General features: G+C 44.0%; 1 protein-coding gene across 1 annotated transcript; it reads left to right on the top strand.

Moving 5' to 3' along the window:
* Window positions 1-3,974: 3,974 nt before the first annotated feature.
* LOC101290007 (B-lymphocyte antigen CD20) lies at window positions 3,975-18,124 on the top strand. The gene is made up of 7 exons (XM_004264168.4): window positions 3,975-4,114; window positions 10,409-10,571; window positions 11,021-11,140; window positions 12,312-12,368; window positions 14,088-14,324; window positions 15,300-15,401; window positions 16,276-18,124. Exons 2-7 carry the CDS (start codon window positions 10,425-10,427, stop codon window positions 16,519-16,521), a joined length of 909 nt encoding a protein of 302 aa, XP_004264216.1. The 5' UTR covers window positions 3,975-4,114; window positions 10,409-10,424; the 3' UTR covers window positions 16,522-18,124.
* The last annotated feature ends 1,881 nt before the right edge of the window (window positions 18,125-20,005 follow it).

Here is a 20,005-nt window from a genome sequence, read left to right as displayed (position 1 = left end):
ACCAAAAAAACTGCACACTTTTCACGCGTGCATATGCCCCAGTACCATCACCATCACCAAGGTACTAAGCACATCCACCACCTCCAACATGTTCCTTGTGTTCTTTTGTGAGGCTCTGGTCTTGGTTTTTGGTAGAAAACACTTAACATGAGGTCTATGCTCTTAACCTATTTTCAAGTGCACAATTCTGTATTATTAACTATAAATACTCTGCTGTACAGCAGATCTCTAGAATTGACTCATCTTGTGTAACTTTACACCCACTGAAAAACAAATCCACATCTAATTTGACTGCACATTCAAGGGGAACTTTTAGGAGGCCCAGTGCACCGCACACCACCACATACCGATTAAATCAGAATGCGGTGAGAGCCGAACATCGGTAACTTGTGAAGGTTCCCAGGTGATTCCAATGCAGAGCAAAGCTTAGGAACCACTGCTTCACTCTGGCTTAACAGAAGACAGCTGGATTCTCTGGGCTGCTTTTGCATTCAACCTGTCCTAGTGTCGCACGTTCTGCAGCCCGTGGAGAATACTGCTGTAAGCCCGTGCAAAGGGGAAAAAACCTTAGCATTATGATGAGAATTGTTCTGAGGTCACAGACCCCCTACAAGGGTCTCAAGAACTCCCGGAGATTCCCAGACCACCCTTTAAGAACAGCTGCCTGACGTTATACTGCCTTCCACTGACAGAATACCTGAGAAGTGTTAAGGATCTTACCTCTATCATCATCTCCGTTACTTGTCACGACCGCCCTCTGACAGAGGTATAACTAGCCCATGTCACAGACGTGACACTGAAGCTCAAAGTGGTTAACTTGTCTGAGGCCACGAAAGCGAGTACGATTTAGAACAAGGATGTGATTCAAGACCCCTGACTCCAGATCCTATTATCCTCTGCCTCTTTTGGCATAGAAAAAACTCAGCACACTCAAAGGATAACCTAGCAGGCTTTCATTTCTGCTACAAACTGGGAGGAGAAAGGCCTACAGTTGCATAAGTGAAGGCAGGGGATGGGGGGCAGTGGGGTTCCTATGAAAAATATTTGGCAGCCCAGGAAGGTTCTGACGGGTGGGGTTTGAGATATATTTAAGGGTGAGAGGCCTGGTCACCTAATGGTAAATAAGGGTTTTTAAGTCAGGCCTGGATTTAAATGTTGGTTTTGTCATTTAAAGTAAAGTGACTTGAACAAGTTATTTAACCTTTGTGAGCCTTATATTCCTCCACTAAAATGTAATAACAACACTTACCTGATGCGTTTTCTGTGAGCCTTAAATGAAACATGTGAACTGATTCTGTGAATGTTTGGAACTTAAAAAACCACTCAGAAAATGGTAGGTTTTCTTTTAAATTTATAACTGAAGTTTTCTTGCTTCCCAAACATCACTATCACTTACTATGTGACTTTGAGCCAGTCTCCCCCGAAGTTCCCACTGAACTTTGGTTTCCACAATTACAACACTGTAGGTGTTATATGGACAGTGCCTGGCATATAAGCAGATAGTCAACTAATGTTATTTTTTTAATGTAAAGTAGTCCCTCAGAACAGAAGGAAGGCCTCATAAACTACAAAGCTCTTAAATACTCGAAATTACATTTTCCTTAGTAGTAATTATTTTTTATAAATACAACATTGGGACTTTCCAACTTATAACCAAGTTCTATTTGCAAAAGGATCTTTATAATTTCACCTCCGAGGGACCCTGCGTCTCCTTTACCAATTCTCTGAAACCAAAACCCTCTAACACCGAATGATTCTGGGTACCGATGCCTTGTTGAACAGTTGGGAACACACCATAATATTACTTTCTGATACTGGATAGCATTGTGATAGTCATCTGGATGGGAGAAAAAAACCACATCAGGACCACCGGCTCTCACAGCACCACAGAGAACATGGCAGTCAGAAAAACCAGCCCTGCTTTCCAGAGACGCACAGGACAATGGCAGAATAGGGCAAGGACACAAACAATTATGACGCAGAATGTAGTTCTCCTAAGAGTGGCAAAATGTCTCAAGGATAAAAAAGATGGGAGCGTTAGGAGGTGGGGGGAATAAAAGAAAGACAAATTCCTATGAGGCAAATATTAACTTAATAAAAGGTTAGTTAATAAACTTCGATGGAGACTTTAAGGAAGCAATGATCCTTTGGAAGCAGGAAAGCCGCTAGACAATCACAAGAGGTTAAACCGAGAGAGAGAAATATTAGATGTGTAATAGACCTAATAAAATATGCTCAAACATTACAGTGGGGAAAAAAAGATGGAATAAAGGAAGTCCTACTGAATCCAAATCCAGATCATAGGAGGATTTCAACACAAACACTGAAAGGTCAATTAATCCAAATTGGCAACAAGGTGAACGTTTATATAAATTCAAATTCAAGCTTATTACAGGAAGAATCACACATAAAGCCACCTACATCTGATCTCACTGTAGCAAACCAGAGTAGCAAACACCCCAAGACAGGCTTGGGGAAAAACACAGGGCCGACACTGAGATAAGGATGTGAAAAATCCGGTTGTGAAACCCCAATTCAACCCTCATTCATGCATTGCGTTCGCCAAGTTCTGACCTGCTCCCACAGTCACTGAAATGAAGGCACACTCCTCCAGCCACCCATAATCCAGGACTCAGACCTCCGGCCTCACAATCATCCACAACTCAGACCCTGTGTCATCAGCATCCCTACGCCACCAACCATTCAAGCACTTCAGCAGATATTCATAGACCCACGACCGGAACCTTAAATGGGTGGCGGATCTTATGTTTCCACTTCTCTTCTCTCTATAGCATTAATGAGAGGTGACCCCCTGGCTCCTACCTGTGTATACTTGATGACAGCAAGTTCTCTATTCAAACGTTAGCCTGTTCCACTAACGAACTGCTCCAATGGTGGGTGGGGACATGGCATTTTTTTCTATGTTGCCCCCAAATCAGCCTCTCCAGAATGACTTTTACCCATTGGTTCTAACCCTCTGATTCCAAACCATCTTAAAGAAAAGAGAGGCAGAGGGAGAAACAGAGAAGAGAGGAGAGAGAGTGAGAGAGAAGATATGAACGAACCTCAGATTCAGCAACAGAGCTGCCATGTTTCAGCCCTTTAGACTAGGCAAACGATTACCTAACTACAGCCCTGGGTCGCTAACGAAATACATCAATGGATAAGAAGATTACCAAGTAAGAAAAATCCAAAATATGAACATAAAGGTTGTATATGGTAGGGCAGTGGATACAATACCTTTGGGCAAAACTTTCTTTGATGCGTCTCCCAAATGTTTACTCTCCTGGCCACCAGCTTTCTCCGTTTCCTCACCTGATCTAGTGCTGGGCTTGATGGCCACACAGCTCTGGCCCCGACTGAAAAGAGAGGGGACACTAGGGTACTAGACAGATGGAGGGAAAAGGTGGGTTTGTAGGTAAAAGTACTATTTCAACGTACATCCCCAAATATGGAACGCTTGCCTCAAGCTTCTGGGGACATGTTCCACAGCACCAAAAGATATTTTTAGGCCATTTCTACTAAATTCAACATGAGACATACACGGTCCCACTCGAACCCTAAGTGTGGGCAAATGAGGATGACATTTGCAGAGGATACACACAACACTTCCAAGGGTACGGGCTTAATGATTCTTCAATCTCTCTGCATGGATGCCTCCTTCCCACCCACCCATTCCTAAGAAAGTAACAGAAAAAGGTAAAAGTCCTAACAGCCCATCTTTGCAGAATTTCTAGAGCCCTTCGTGCCCTTGGGGACCCCCCATCCACACCTGCTTACAGGGTGGGGGCCTACATAGTTCTTCTAATTAAGGCAGCGTAAAGTACGCCCGGCAGTCCCCTGGGATCTTTTTCAAGAAGTGAAACCTCCTGGTAAGGCAGAAACTTTTTTGTATATCCTCTCTAGCTCTGATAAGTGTGTATTAAACTAAAGTAATTGGGGCAAAACCCAAGGTAGCAGAAGCCACTAATTTCCTGTCACCTGGTATCTATCAGCAATCCCAGCCCTGGTCCATCTCACTCGCCCGCTGTGTGCTTGAGAACCTAGCTGTCTAAGCGAACTCAGCCGCAAGCATCCACGTCAGCCCTTGAGCCTTAAGACCTTGGAGACTCAGGTAAGGAATCCATTTGCTTTGCTTAAGTGTCTAAAAGGGAGTGACAGAGAAGGCGTAGGATGGTTTGGGAGACTGGAGATTCTTGGCTTTAATTCTAGGGCTTCCCTGGTCAGGTCTTCTGATAGTGTCATCATTTGAGGAAAGGCGATACCAAGGCCTGCTGTCTGTCCACCTACTACCTTAACCACTCACTCTCTCTCTCTCTCTCTCTCTCATGACCCTGGCCCATCTACAAAAGTAGTAAATTGCCACATGTAGATTAAAGCATGGTTACTACCTGCTGGGCTCAAACCTGAGCTCCGCCATCCACAAGCCCTATAACCTCAGGCAAGTTACTAAACCTCTATGCTCCTCGGTTTCCTCACCTATAAAGTGGGGGCAATAGTAATACCCACTGCGTTATGAAGAATAAATGATTTAAAATCCTGACGCTCTTAGAACAGCCTCGAACCAAATAAGAAAATAAACAGTCACGGCTGTAACGAAAATAACTCCACGCCTCTCGCTTTAAATGCTTTTGTCTCCAAGGCTATCCCACTACATGTGAATACCCCTAGATGTTGCTAAGCCTCTCAGGAGAACATTTTCTGGAGGGGATTGGTGGACACCAAATTGAGCACAAAACCCTGCCTCAAATCCGTCACAGAAACCGAGAGAGAGAGTGGGCACTGGAGACTAGAGGAAGATCTGATGAAGGCCGACAAAGACGACCTCTAACCCTGCCGTCACGGTCTCCTGAAACCAGTTTATAACATTCCCTTCCCCTGTTTCCCATAACATGGCTTGATCGCACTGACTGACCGGTGAGATGAAATCAATCACCTTTTGGTCCGACATCCTGAGTGTCTGTAAACCTGTCCCGAGGAAGTAGTTCAGTTTAATGTTCAGTTTACCGTTCAGTTTACCATTTCTTGAGCTCATAGTATATAGGAAACAGGTTCCCTGCGTAATCCTAGTAAGGCGTTCCCAAAAGGAATTTACACTCCATTAGAGGGACTAACAATATGACATGAGAAAGTGACAAGTAAGGAATGCAAAGAGCTGTGGGCTCTGAAGGAGAATTCCTGGCCAGGAAGAGCCTCGGTGATGTGAATGTCTGATGGGCAGCGGCACTGAAAGTGAAGGGGGTGGGAGGAGAAGCATTTCAAAGTTGAGAGGTTCAAAGAAGAAAGCGGGAGAGGCATCCAGACCAGTGGCTCTGTGGGGAGTAGTGGGATGTGAGCTTAAGAAATTACGTAGAGGCTGTGAGCGACCAGGTAAAGGGTTTTCCCCAGCAGGCAATGACAGATCAGAGATGAGTTCAAGTTCAGTGTCACTTCAGCAGGGATTTAAGGGAGTCTGATCTAGCTGCCTTGTGGAGGACGGGTTAGAAAAGAGAGAGACAGAAGGCAGAAAAGCAAGATTTCTGTGCTAAACCAGTAGAGGAAATGAGAGGAGAGGAAATGAGAATCAAACTCATGAGGGGACACTGGCACCTGCAAAATACGATATTTACAGAGGTAGAAACTGCCTGACTTAGCTTCCATGTGGGAGATGAAGGAGCTGGAGCGGAATATGGCTCCAACGTTTTAAGCCTGGGTGACAGGGGTACAGATGTGAAGCCACCCGAGGGATGATGCCTGGCTTTGCAGCACGTTCTTTCTCTCGTGGAGCTTTTATGCCCCCACCTCGCAGCAGGCGGGGTCGTAGTGGCAGGTGGGATCTTGGTGGCCTGCAGGATCTTAGTTCCCCGACCAGGGATCAGATCTGTGCCCCTGCAGTAGCAGCACAGAGTCTGAACCCCTGGGATGCCCGGGAAGACCCTGCAGCACAGTCTTTGAAGAAGGCGGTTTCACCTGAGTGGCTCTGGCAGGAAGCAGCCGCGGAGTGTCGAGGAGTGAGTGGGTCGTGAGGAAGTGGAAGCAGAGAGGAAGCTTTTAAGACGCTGGGAGTATAGGACTGGGGAGACTGCGCAGTGGCTGGGACAGTCCTGGATTAAAGGAAGGGGTTTTGGGACTGGGGAGACACCGCAGCACATTTTAATCGTAACAAAGGTTCCAGGGATGATAATTATTCTTTGAGCCTTCAGTAGTTTATAAATTGCAAATTATCTCATGTTCTCAAAACAAAACTTTGAATAGAGAGATCAGGTCACAACGGTAGCAAGCAACAGAGCTAGGACTAGCTCTTTCTGCTCAGTACTCCCCAAATATAGCAAGAGATTGAAGATGCAACCAATCTCATTGAAGGACTAACGACACAGTAGAAGGAGACGGGCTGTAGAGCAAAGGCAGAGGAAAAGGAAGTATTAAGAATGTTATTCCTCAGAGACAAGCGCACAGGAGGCCACAAGGGATGAAAATGCAAAACTATTTGAGCGGCAAAGGAGGAAGTGGAGGTAACAAAATCTGGGCAGCTTTGAACTTCTGAGTAAATGATGGAAGTATTAGACCTAAAGGTCATTATTCAAACCAAAGCCCATAAACGCTGTGAGATCTTCTTCAGGAGAAGGACATGGAAATAGTGGTGCCTTTTAAAAACCCAAGAAGATTTGCAGAAATTGCTGTAATAAAACAGGGCAGTGTCTGATAAACTGAGTCCTGATTTTAGTATAGTTCGGTGATAATAAAATCTTAGGACCGGGCTTCCCTGGTGGCGCAGTGGTTGAGAGTCCGCCTGCCGATGCAGGGGACACGGGCTCGTGCCCCGGTCCGGGAAGATCCCGCATGCCGCGGAGCGGCTGGGCCCGTGAGCCATGGCCGCTGGGCCTGCGTGTCCGGAGCCTGTGCTCCGCAACGGGAGAGGCCACAACAGTGAGAGGCCCGCATACTGCAAAAAAAAAAAATCTTATGACCACATTTTGACCAATGTGATCAGTAACCACTACTAGTGTACCAACTAGTCTTTGAGCATAACTGTGTGTTGGAAAACACACAGTTGGGACAAACAGTCATGGTGAACAATTAAAGAAAAAAAATATATAGGGTAAGGCTACAGGACTCTACAATAACCTGATGAGTGTGTGGTCTAGTTTCACATATTCCCATAGAATAAAATGAATAAAATCTTTCATTACCCAGTCAGTCTACAATGACCTGGCATGCATATATATATATACACACACACACACATATGCCAGAAAAAATGAAGTAGCACAGAGAAACAAGTATGTTTGTGTTTATAAACTATTTTACAGTGGTATGTGTTGAAGGCTTTGTAGAAATATAGTTGCCATAGTGAGACATCATCTTAAGAGAAATAAAATATTCCCCTCCAACGGTCATTACTGCCATTAGTCATGGCAGACAAAGCCCAAGTAGGACTTGTTTACACAAAAGGTTTATCTGACTAATAATATAGACACAGCCTTAGGCAGATGAAAAGTGAGGAGAAATTAAAACAATGGTAGTCCAATCATCTCCTTCTGTCCAGATAATTGATGACCTTTGCTTTATAAGTTGTCCTCATTAAAACGAGCCCTCTGGAGAGGAGTGTGGTAACCTCAGCTCATTCCATACTTACCGTGGGAAAATTAATTAACCTCTCCGAACCCCCATTTCCACAACTGCAGAGAAAAAGAAACTTCCCACTTAGCAGGGGAGCTGTGGGAGCGTGGGAACTAACTAGCACAGAGCGGGCGCTCAGTGAACAACTCCAGCTACGTGGTCCAGCCCGAGGTGCGGCAGAAAGAGCGCGAGCCTCGGAGCCCTAGGGGCTGCCTTTCTGGTTCGGTTCCATCACTAAGTGCAAGGTCTTTAACAAGGCGTGTCTCATCCTTGGGCCACAGTTTCCTCATTTATCAAAGGAACGGAATGGTTTCTGAGGTCTGACTGGCCCTAAACACTCTGCCTGAATCCGTCTGTAAACACCTTAGTGGTCTATATTAAAATATTCCCTCCTGTTGGTGGTCTTGCGGGGTGGTTTGTGGTGCAAAGCGGATCCCTAAGAGCACGCGACATCTGGTAATCTAGGGCTGGGGCAAAATCAGGTGTGGAGCACCCACAGCCTCCCCTCTTCCCCTTCAGCCACGGTCCAGACAGATACTCTGTTTTCAACCAATGTATAGTCACCCAAACCGCACATCTGTTTGAAGGAAAAGGAAGAGATTCATAAGTGAAAGGCTGAATTCCTATTCCCCACGGGGGACAAAGCAGCCTGGTACCACAGATACCTTGTTGGCTAGGTCCAAGCCCTCATCTTAAATCTCTGATGGTTGTGTAACTTTGAACAAGTTACCTAACTTCTCGGTGCCCTTGTTACCCTTTCTACAAAACAGAGGCCACGATTCATCCCTTGTCTGCCCTGTGAGGCTCAGATGAGATGCCAGATGTGAAATGTCTTTGTTACTAGGAAGGGGGTACAGATGTGAGGCCTGGGAGACTCCCGGGCCCCTGTCTTCCAGCATACCTGCAGGTGCCCAGCCCTGCGTGACTTTAGGAAGATAAGTAAGCTGGACAGACAGCTTTGGCCTCCAAGGCCCCTTACGTGACTTACAGTCAGTAAAGACAAGACCAAAATTGCGTCCCTAAAGAGAGATTTCCAGGTCCCAGGAAAGACCCAATAGAATTCATGTAAGTAACTGACATAAAGAAATGAATACTGAAAGGAATCACGTGATGAAGAAGGTAGAACAGTCTTAAAATGTTAGAGCTGGAAAGGGACATTCCTATTCAGAAACTGATCATCACGGAGGACAAATAGCATTTACTACTTCCTGCCTGTGTACTAGGCACTTTCACTTACGGTAACTTATTTATTTCTCACAACATGTCTCTGAAAGGGGTATTGTTCTCATTTTTCAGATGGGAAAAGTAGAAACTACTGCTCCTAAAGGTAAAAATATTGAACAAGAACAAGAGCAGCTAATAATGATTCAGACGTGGGTGCTTTTTTTTTTTTTTTTTTTTTTGCGGTACGCGGGCCTCTCACTGTTGTGGCCTCTCCCGTTGCGGAGCACAGGCTCCGGACGCGCAGGCTCAGCGGCCGTGGCTCACGGGCCCAGCCGCTCCGCGGCATGTGGGATCCTCCCGGACCTGGGCACGAACCCGTGTCCCCTGCATCGGCAGGCGGACTCTCAACCGCTGTGCCATCAGGGAAGCCCCAGACATGGGTGTTTGCATACATTTACTTCTTCAATAATATTCATGAAGAAACTACTAAATCCAGGCATAATTTTAAATACTAAACAACAGAGAACACAAGGAATTTATATTCTAGTGGGGAGAGACTGACAGTACACAAGCAAGCAAATACAGTAACTCCTCACAGGGACAAGTGCTCCCAAATAAATAAAATGGGACGTTGTGAGAGAGATGCATTGCGGATGGAGGGCTCAGGAAAGGCTTCTTTGAGAGGCTGACATTTGAGCTATCCCTGAACGGAAAGAAACCAGCCATGCACACACCATCAGCCCATTTAAGTCTCACAGCAACCCTATGAGATAAGAATGACTACTATCCCCATTTTACAGTTGAAGAAGTTGAGGCCCAGGGAGTTTAAAGAACTTACCCAGAGTTTCACAGCAAATAGAAGAATCATGACCTAAACCTAGGCAGTCAGAGGCCACAGTCTCACTCAGAACCTTCAAGAGCCTCCTTGAAGTGATTTACTCAAGGTGGCAGAGTTAGTGGGAGGAGGGGAGATTGACTCGGCCCCTCGGCTCCAACAGTCTTCACCATCCTCCAGCATGGTGACTCTGGCCCATCCCAATGGACAAAAGCAGGTAAGCAAAGGGACAAGGACGAGCCCACACAAAACGCATTTCCAATATGAAAGCACAAGGAAAGCATCCAGAGATGACAGAACATAGAGAATATGAGCGCGACGTTCTCGACAAAGAGAAAACACGTCCCAAATGTGTCTGTCAAGAATACTGGCAGGGGCTTCCCTGGTGGCGCAGTGGTTGAGAGTCCGCCTGCCGATGCAGGGGACACGGGTTCGTGCCCCAGTCCGGGAGGATCCCACGTGCCGCGGAGCGGCTGGGCCCGTGAGCCATGGCCACTGAGCCTGCGCGTCCGGAGCCTGTGCTCCGCAACGGGAGAGGCCACAACAGTGAGAGGCCCGCATGTCACACACAAAAAAGGAATACGGGCAGGGATCCCTGGGCCCATAAACCCTTGCATGAGTTGCCTGCTCCAGATCCTGTCTTAGAACATGGCAGGAGGCCTTGCCTTAGATCCAAAGTCACTAGGAAGAGCCCGTGTCTGCCATCAGTGACACCCACAGAGGAAAGTATTCAGGTGCACGACATGAGATAAAAGACAGCCGAGAATCCTGCTCCCTCTCCCGTCATTTTATTATTTGTTTTATTTTTAGGACTTTTGAGGGTGAAATGACGACGCCCAGAAATTCCATGAGTGGAGCTTTCCCGGCAGGCCCTATTGCCATGCAGCCTGTTCAGAAACTAATTCCCAGGAGGGTGCCTTCAGTGGTGGGCGCCACACAGAGCTTCTTCATGAGGGAATCTAAGGCTCTGGGGGTAAGTCAGTTGCCCTCCATTCCACATCCTAGGGACTCTCTGGCCTACAGAAGCAGATGCTTTAGGCCAGGTACACAATTCAATCCAACTGGAAGGTATTTGATCCCACCGGAGGTGATCTTTATGTCTGACACAGGGGGCCAAATCAGGGACGTACAGAGAGACTATCAGGGTGACCTTATGCCCCCACTTGATCTAGAGGCTTGCATAGTTAGGGGTCTCCCATCCCAGGTCATCACCAGCATACCACATATACCTGCCTTGGAAATGCCCCAGGTGGTGGGGAAAACGAATCGGAACAAGACAAAGGTCTTGGCACCTTCACCGCTTGCTTTGGACATCTTACACAGCCCCATCCAGGTCAGGAACCAGGGCTTCCGGCCTCACCTTCACTTTCTGACTTGACGATGACTTCAGTTCATCCATCAGTGCCCCTATTCTCTCCCCAGGCTGTCCAGGTTATGAATGGGCTCTTCCACATTGCCCTGGGCGGCCTCCTGTTGCTTCACGCGGAGGTCTACGCACCCATCTGTGTAACTTTGTGGTACCCTCTCTGGGGAGGCATTATGGTGAGTAAAAACTAACAACCATTTGGGGAGTGATACAGACAAAAAGGTTAAAAAGCTCCAGAGGAACAGACCAGATTCTTTCTGTGTTGAGGAAAGCGCAGGAGCAGGGAACAGGTTATCTGGTTGACGTGATTTAGTGGAAAGAGAGGTGGACTGCACGGAGCATGAATCCCATGGTTGAGAGTCCGTGGTCATGCTTCATGGCAATTCAGAGAAAGCTGCCCTACATGGATCTACACAGGGAGGAAAGACTTCTCAAAGCAGGACCTCTCCAAAGTCAATGTCCAGCATGAAGGGGGCTGGGTACTAGGCGTTTGGACTGTAGAGCATGGTGTTTCAGAAAGCAAACTTCCTCCCACCTGGTCCTTCTTCCCTACAATTCTCTTTAGTTACTATCTCACGTGGTGAAATTAGTCCCATCCCAAAGAAATCTCCCCTCACTTATCAGCAGAGCAGTACTCCTTATGGCTGTTTCACGTGCCTGTTTTCCAAGCTTGTAACCCTGTCTGGATGTGGTATGGGACGGTGATGTTTTCATCACCATTACCCCTTCATAGATGCCACTATGAAGACAGGTCCAGGATTGAAATTTTCAGCACAAGGAGAGATGGAGTAGTGAAAGAGTTTCCTCCATCTTAGAGCTTGAATAGTAGAAAAGGAAGATGAGAAATAATGGCCACTTCCTGTAGCAGCCCATGTTTGAATGAACTGCCTACGACATTCAGGCCAAGTATTTCTTCTACATCAATTCACTCATCATTGCCATCAACGCCATTTAAAACACTGTGAACTCCAAAGAGCAATTCCCCAAATTACAAAAAGGAAAACTGAAAATAAAACGTTTAAATTCACAGTGTGAGTACTAATGGACATGGAAATGTGAATTCTGCCTCTGGTCTTACTATATTCCTAGTCACAGCTCCCCATCTGATTGAATAAAAGGCATGGACTGAATGGGATTGAGCCTGAATAAGGGAGAAATATGCTGAAAAACGAATAAATCCATTAAAAAGGACTGGATAGTTTAGTGAAAGTGGTTGAAAGTGTGGCTAGTTTTTTTACAACCAGTTCTCAATGTTAAAAAGTGATCTCCTTCTCTGCCCCTCTCTCTCTCTGCTGCTTCTCCCATCTCGCCCCTGCCCTTCCCCACCCACCACCTCTCTTTTTACAGTATATCATTTCTGGATCACTCCTGGCAGCAGCGGAGAAAAACTCCATGAAGAGTTTGGCAAGTAATCGTATGTCCTTCTTTCCCACACATCAGAGAAGTAGCTATTTTCTCAGTTGAAAAGAAGGACCCTTGAAGACCTTTGGAGTTACAGTAGCACTGAGTTATCACTCAATCCTAAGAAGCAAAAGATCCTCTATGATGCCGTTGTGATTTCATTCATAAAAAACATGGAAATGAGATATTCATGGAAACAGAATTAAAGGCAGATCGTTGAAGAGCATGCTTATGGTCTTAGGAATGTGAGATGCTGTGTGAGACTGAGATCTCTTTGAAAATCTTGTCATTTCTCTCAGACCAGCATTTAGGAAAACTGTCTAATCAACGCTATGACTGACTCAAGTCCTAGTTAACCTTCAGCTGTAACCCTGGGCAAGTCAGTTTACCCCTATGTACCTCTGAATTTTATTTTTTGCGGTACACAGGCCTCTCACTGTTGTGGCCTCTCCCGTTGCGGAGCACAGGCTCCGGACGCGCAGGCTCAGCGGCCATGGCTCACGGGCCCAGCCGCTCTGCGACATGTGGGATCTTCCCAGACCGGGGCTCGAACCCGCGTCCCCTGCATCAGCAGGTGGACTCTCAACTACTGTGCCACCAGGGAAGCCCTGTACCTCTGAATTTTAACCTATAAAATGGAGATAATAGTCTTTGCTACCGTATGAAACTCTCCTGAGGATAAAATGGAGTAATATATATGAGGGTGCTTCAGAAGCTATAAAGAGCTAGAGTGGTCTTGTGCATATAACCCCTCAGGACACATTTACACCCAGAAAGAACCCCTGATTCTGTACAGGTCAAGAGCTTACCAGCAAGCTTCCTTCTTCAGCTTCTCTCCACTTACTAAGCTATTACTAATTTGAGTCGCTTCCGAAGTCAATGGAGATGGAGGAGACTGAGATGACTCCTGTCTAGAGGTGGTCTGACAAACTCAGCTTGGGGGAAAAGAAAAACTGTTTATGAAGATCAAGTTGTATTTATTCTCCAAATACAGTCAGTCCTACTGACTTGCCACCTGTAGGTCATACAACGAGGGATGAAATATGTGTGTCTTAAGATAATCATCAACAACCCCACACCATTATGGTACTTTCTGCACATACCTTCTTGTTTCGAACTCTTACCATCCCGGCAAGGTAGCACAGTCACACTGACATCCTCTTACCTGTGCTGCCCGGAGACATCAGCCTTAATTGTATTTTGAAAGATGCTAGACTGGGGCTGACTGCAACCTGGGGCAAGAGGGAGGGAATAGGTGTTACCATTTGCTTGTCTCCACTTGATGGTGCAGACCTAGAGGGGTCTGTGTGCTCTTTCCCTACCTATACCCACAATACCATCCTGCTTCACTGTGATCTAATCTGAATACTATTCATTTCATTTACTCAACAGTTGTGTATTGAATGTCTACTAGTATTCTGGTGGCAGTGGCAGTGAAAGGAAGTACAAGGATTACTCCTAGGATGTTTTCTTGATGAACTGATTGGATGGTGGTGGCATAAATGAGATGGGGAAATCTGAGAAAGGGACAAGGTTCAGACATGAAGGTTTTCATTTTAGAGTGACAAAGAGACTAAAAACAACTGAGAGAAATAGAACTTAGTATGATTTAGGTGTAGTGCCTTTCTGAGTCAGGGGAATGGGATCTGGAATTCCTTCCTAGCTTATATTTTTCAATTGGTAATTAAACTGAATTAATAAATCTTTATGTCTCTATTTCAGGTCAGAGGGAGAATAATAATGAACTCATTGAGCCTCTTTGCTGCTATTTCTGGAATAATTTTTTTGATCATGGACATATTTAATCTGACAATTTCCCACTTTTTTAAAATGGAGAGTCTGAACCTCACTAAGGCTCCCACACCATATATTAACATATACAACTGTGAACCAGCTAACCCCACTGACAAGAACTCTCTAGCTATGCAATATTGTGACAGCATACGGTTTTTGTTCTTGGTAAGTGTGAAACTGGATTTATTTTCAGGGAGGAAGTATGGCATTTTTCTTATGACCATCAGCTCTAGATCCAGACTGTCTGTGTCTGCTACTTACTGCCTATATGGCGTTCAGCAAGAATTCTGATCACACTGTCTCATTTTCTTCAGCTGTAAAATGGGGAAGGTGATAGTATTTATTACTGTTTATAGTATTTATAGGGCTGTTTTGAGGGATGAGTTAATACATGGAAAGCACTTAGAACAGTGTCTGGTACAAAGAAAGTGCTATTTAAGTGTTTGCTTTAAAATTTATTATTATTATATTATTAACAGAAAATTTATTATTATTACTATTGATTAAGATGAACACTGAAGAACCTAAGTTGTAATAAACATCATTTGCCTCAAGGAGTTTTTTTTTTTTTTGCGGTACGCGGGCCTCTCACTGTTGTGGCCTCTCCCGTTGCAGAGCACAGGCTCTGGATGCGCAGGCTCAGCGGCCATGGCTCACGGGCCCAGCCGCTCCGCGGCATGTGGGATCTTCCCAGACCGGGGCACGAGCCTGCGTCCCCTGCATCGGCAGGCGGACTCTCAACCACTGCGCCACCAGGGAAGCCCCCTCAAGGAGTTTTTAGTGTAGAGTTTGAAGGGGAAAAAAATGCATCTCCCAAGTGTGGAGAGATTTCCTTAGTGCGATACCAGACCACCTAAAGCTGGATACAGTTCAATTTGGGACTCAATAATTGTTCTCGCCTACACAGAATTGATTCTTCAACTAATTATTACTGCTTTACTTTCTGTCAGCAACGTACACTATCTGTTATGTGCCAGGAGTTGTGCTAAGGGTTAGGGTTATGCAGATACGAGCAGTTCTCACAGTCAGTCATTATTTCCCTAAAGAATTGATCTTTTAGTCCACAGTCACTTACTGCGCACCAGCCATATTCTTACATTTTCATTATTACCTTTTCACCCTCACTTTTCTGTTCTTCAGGGCATTTTTGCAGTGATGTTGCTCTTTGCCTTCCTCCAGAAACTTGTGACAGCTGGCACTGTTGAGAACGAATGGAAAAAAATATGCTCCAGACCCAAAGCTGTAAGTAGAAGCCATGCTGTTCACAAACTCCCTGTAGGAAAATCACATCTACAAAGAGTCATTTATGGAGAGTGTAATCTGATGAGCCTGGGAACATCACGAAAAGTGATCTTAGCATATTTCTGGAAAGCAGAAAATACCAGTAATGGAGAAAAGTGTCTTGAAATCTGAAATAGGTTTAAAGGTTAGACAGAGGATAGAGTCCTATGCTATGTACATCCTCTTACTAACCTTTTTGCTGGACTTCAAGTCATCCCTCTTGACTTCAGAATTCCATACTTAATGCATAAAAACAGGATGGCTGAAGGCTGATTAAAGCCACTATTTCTTGCACCTCATTTCTCAGTATTCCCTTCTCCTCCCCTCTTTCCTTCTAATCCCTCTTCCAAAACAATAGGTTCAAAGAGGCTCCACAATTGGGAGATATGAATATCCCAGTGACAGGTCTATTATCAACTGCTTCAGAACCATAGGATGTTAGCTTTGGAAGAGAATTTAGAAATCATCATCAATTCCTTCATTTTGCAGATGAGGAAGACAGGATTGGAGAGAGAAAGTTACTTTCCCAAGGTTATCTCCAATAAAGGCCAGTCAAAACTAAAATCTAAATTCCTCTATTATTGCAGTGTTATTTCCCAGACACTGTGCAATCATTCCAGGCAAAGTGGCAAGTGTCTGCTCGCCTTGAGGATGAGCCTTGATAAGTGATTTGATAAGGATCTGAGCAGCTGGGAAATCAATCCTGGTACTGGGAAGCATATAGAAAATAACATGAATAGCATAAAAACCAGGAGGCATTTGATATTCATACAGATTGTTGAGAAATGTGCCAGTGATGAAGGTCAAGAAAAGTTGGTTCAATTTTGTGTTCCAGAACGTAGTTCTCCTGTCAGCAGAAGAAAAAAAGGAACAGGCAATTGAAATAAAAGAAGAAGTGGTTGAGCAGATTGAAATATCTTCCCAACCAAAGAATGAAGAGGACATTGAAATTATTCCAGTCCAAGAAGAAGAAGAAGAAGAAGAAGAAGAAGAAGAAGGAGAAGGAGAAACGGAAATAACATTTCCAGAACCTCCCCAAGATCAGGAAGCCTCACCGTTAGAAAATGATAGTGTCCCTTAAACTAGTTTTTTTCTGTTTTGTTTTCTTTTTTTTTAGACATTAACGTTCACAGCTTCCAAGAGACTTATTTACCCCCATTTCTGAAGGCACTCTGCATGCAGCCTCCATGTCGCTCTGGTCTTTGCATGGAGGGACCACAGCTCCCTTCGCCCCGTCCTCGTTCAGAGGATGAACATAGGCCATTGTAGTAGACTGTATCATCATGTTTCTTGTTTAGGACAGCTTTCTTACGTTAAAAAACAATAGGCTGAATAAGGGCTTCAGAATGTGGTTTCTCACTGGTCTGTTCCTTGGATAAGGTGCAGTAGTAGTCACAGCAGCAGTAGTTCGTTTGTTTTTCCATTTTTTCCCTCCGCAATAGGGAGACTCTGCACCAGATGAAAAATGTAAGTGACTGCTCCATGCCGTCCTTAAGCTATCTTTAATTCCTTCCACATCTACATTTTTCGTGGAGTCTCTTTTGCACCACTGTTTTCAGGAAAGCAAAAAATAATAATGAGGTACAATAAAGATCCCATTCCATCTATCTTTATATGGGGCTGACACTGTGGCTTCCACACCCCACTGGGGCAGCTCTAAGTGGCCAGTCCTCACCCCTGTCTTTGTACAAACAGCACCGCTTACACATCTCCGTCTGTCTTAACTTCCCCTAACTCCTCTTCTAGGCTCTTGGTTGCACTGTCTACCTACTTTTAGCCTTTAGGCAAAGGAAGAAAGAATGATAGAAAAAGTGCCATGAGGAGTACCCAAATTACAAAGGATAATCAATACTTGTATTTGTAGAATATTTTCCAGTTCACAAAGTATTTTATCAAATAATTGCAACTGAGCTTCCATGATCAAGGAAAAAAAATCCCTATCCCTATTTTACAAATGTTCAAAGAGAAAATAAGTAAATAAATAAGTAAAGGTTATTTGTCAGTAGTCACAGCAAGTAATTCTGAGAGCCTGTTTCATACCTAGATCTTCTTATTCAAATGCTATAATGCTTGAAATAACCAAATTGCCTATCGAATGCCTACATAAACTACTAGAGCCAAGTCAACAGGTTTTATCAGCACCTGCTCTCTGACCAGCATGAAACAGGTGTTGAGAAACACACAAAAGAGTCAGAAGTCAGGTTTTACCCCTTGGGGACAAAAAGACTTAGACATTCACAACCTTTGAAAAATCATTAATATACAATTAGCTGTCAGATTATAGAATGCAGACACTAAGTGCTATAGACATTCTGAGAAAGAAGATCATGCTTGAAAATAACATAATTACTTATGATGCCAAATCTCAGGGAATATTTACCCTATTTCTAGATTCTTTTTCATATTCAGAGACGTTACTACCCTACATAGAAAGAATGTTAAACTAGGAAGACGTCACTATAAGCTATCAGCTACATTTGAGCATTTGCTACATGCCGAGTGCTGCCAGGCTCTGGTAGGTACATAGACAATGTAATTTCCACTCTCAGTGCTATTTCCACTTTGACCACCAATGGAAGATATTTCCTGTGATTAGGAAAAAAAAAAAGGAAGTGGGACATTTCTGTCTATGTCCTCGAAAATGGCTTTAAATGAATAAAACTATATGTGTGTTCTCGTCTGCAGCAGATGATTCCAACATGGTGTTTCTCTAATCTTCTTTACTCTTGTAACATTTTGACCATGGGAGGCTCCAGCAGCCTTAAGCTCATATTCACATAATCCCAATCTGGGTTTGAACTGTAAGATGTCAAGACATCGACTATTCACGTCAATATGTTCTACCACACACACATATTCCCGTGGAAAATTTTCCTGGAACAGGTCATTAATAACACACTCCTTGCTGTCTGCGGTCCAGAATGTGACTGGAATATATGGTGGTAGACTAGGACCAGTGCCTGCCTTGGACTAGGGGAAAGGGAAGAGGTTGTGGCAATGGCAGACTCAAGGCAAAATTCAGTGAGAAAACCTTCAAAAGAGACAAGATCTTATTTCTATCTCATTTTCTCCACTTCTGAAATATATACGAGCATCCTTCTCCAAACTCATGGTTTCCTTAAGAATTTTAGTTTATTTTATTCATTTTTATGATCTCAAATAGTTTTTTCTGACCTCACATTAACTCCTTATAACGAGACACCGCTGCTGTCTACTCTTAAAAAAGAATGAAAATCCTTGCTATGACCTTCTCCCCAATTATCTCTTTGACAATTTGTTCATAGTAGGGTGACGGACCACCCCACTCTGCTCAGGACTGAGAGATTTCCTGGGATACAGGACTCATAGTGCTAAAAACCAGATAGCCCGAGACAAACCAGGATGGTTGATCACCTTAGTTCACAACAGTACATAATTTTACCTAGTTGCAATCACTGCACAATGTAATCTTTTTATACTTAAATTTATACCATAAATATGTTTCTTTACTGGTATATAATTTTCTTAAGTATTATTTTTAGTTGCAACTTAGCACTTCATTGAATCAATATAGAATAAATTCACCCTTCCTCTATAATTGGATACTTAGTGTATTTCCTTTTTTTCTTTTTTTTTTTTGCAAATCACTTTTATAGCTGCAGAAACCATGAGCAAGGAAGAAACATATTTCCTGTTCTCATTATTCAAAATGTGGTTTCACACATTAGGCCTTGTCAAAGTCCACCAATAGGAAGTACTGGCACTGGTTAAAAACCAGGGAATTCCTTTTTATTACACTTTCAGAAGAGAAAAGCCCAATACGCAGAAATGGTAGCTTGGATTTGATTTGTTTCAAATTCTTGGTACATAACCTAAAACACAAATCAGAAAATTTCCTAAGTCTAAACCTTAAAGGGGTTTCCTTTCATTCAAAACCTGGTTATGTGTTCTGAGCTAAAGAGGACCAAGGAATATAAAATGAATATGGTAGAATCATATGGTGGCAACATCAAAGCTAAGCTAGGATTTTCCCATGGAGTCATGTTTGCCCCTTGTTCACCTCTTCCCTTGGTGACTTACTGTAAGAAAATTACTCTTACCTAGTATGCATCCTGCTGCAAGGGAGAACAAAAATCCTAAAGTAAGACACGAACTCATCATTGGGAAATCATTAATTCAATCATCCAAAAGTACTTACTGATCCCAGCCTACCGGTAAGCAAAAATAAGCAAGCCCTCTCATTTTAAGAGCTTACTATCTGGTTGGAAAGACAGACATTAGTAATATATCCGTCAGACCTACTACGGGTATGGCAACCTGTTAAGTACAGAGGGTATACCTAAATATAAGAGAAACTCCCTGCCCTCAAAAACCTTACTGCCTAACTAGAGGTGATAAAAACCATATATGTTAAAAGATAAGCAGTAGGGAGCCAAGCAAATTCAATGGGAAAAGAATAATCTTTAAAAAAACCGTGGTGGGAAAACTGGGTAGCCTCATGCAAAAAAGAATGAAATTGCACGCTTACCTCATATCACATACAAAAATTAACTCAAAATGGATCAGAGGCCTAAATATAAGAGCAA

This window comes from Orcinus orca, chromosome 8, assembly GCF_937001465.1.
Source record: "Orcinus orca chromosome 8, mOrcOrc1.1, whole genome shotgun sequence".
In the NCBI taxonomy this organism is placed as follows: Eukaryota; Metazoa; Chordata; class Mammalia; order Artiodactyla; family Delphinidae; genus Orcinus; species Orcinus orca.
The sequence above is the reverse complement of the archived record's forward strand: the minus strand, read 5'-3'. Positions and strand labels throughout refer to the sequence as shown.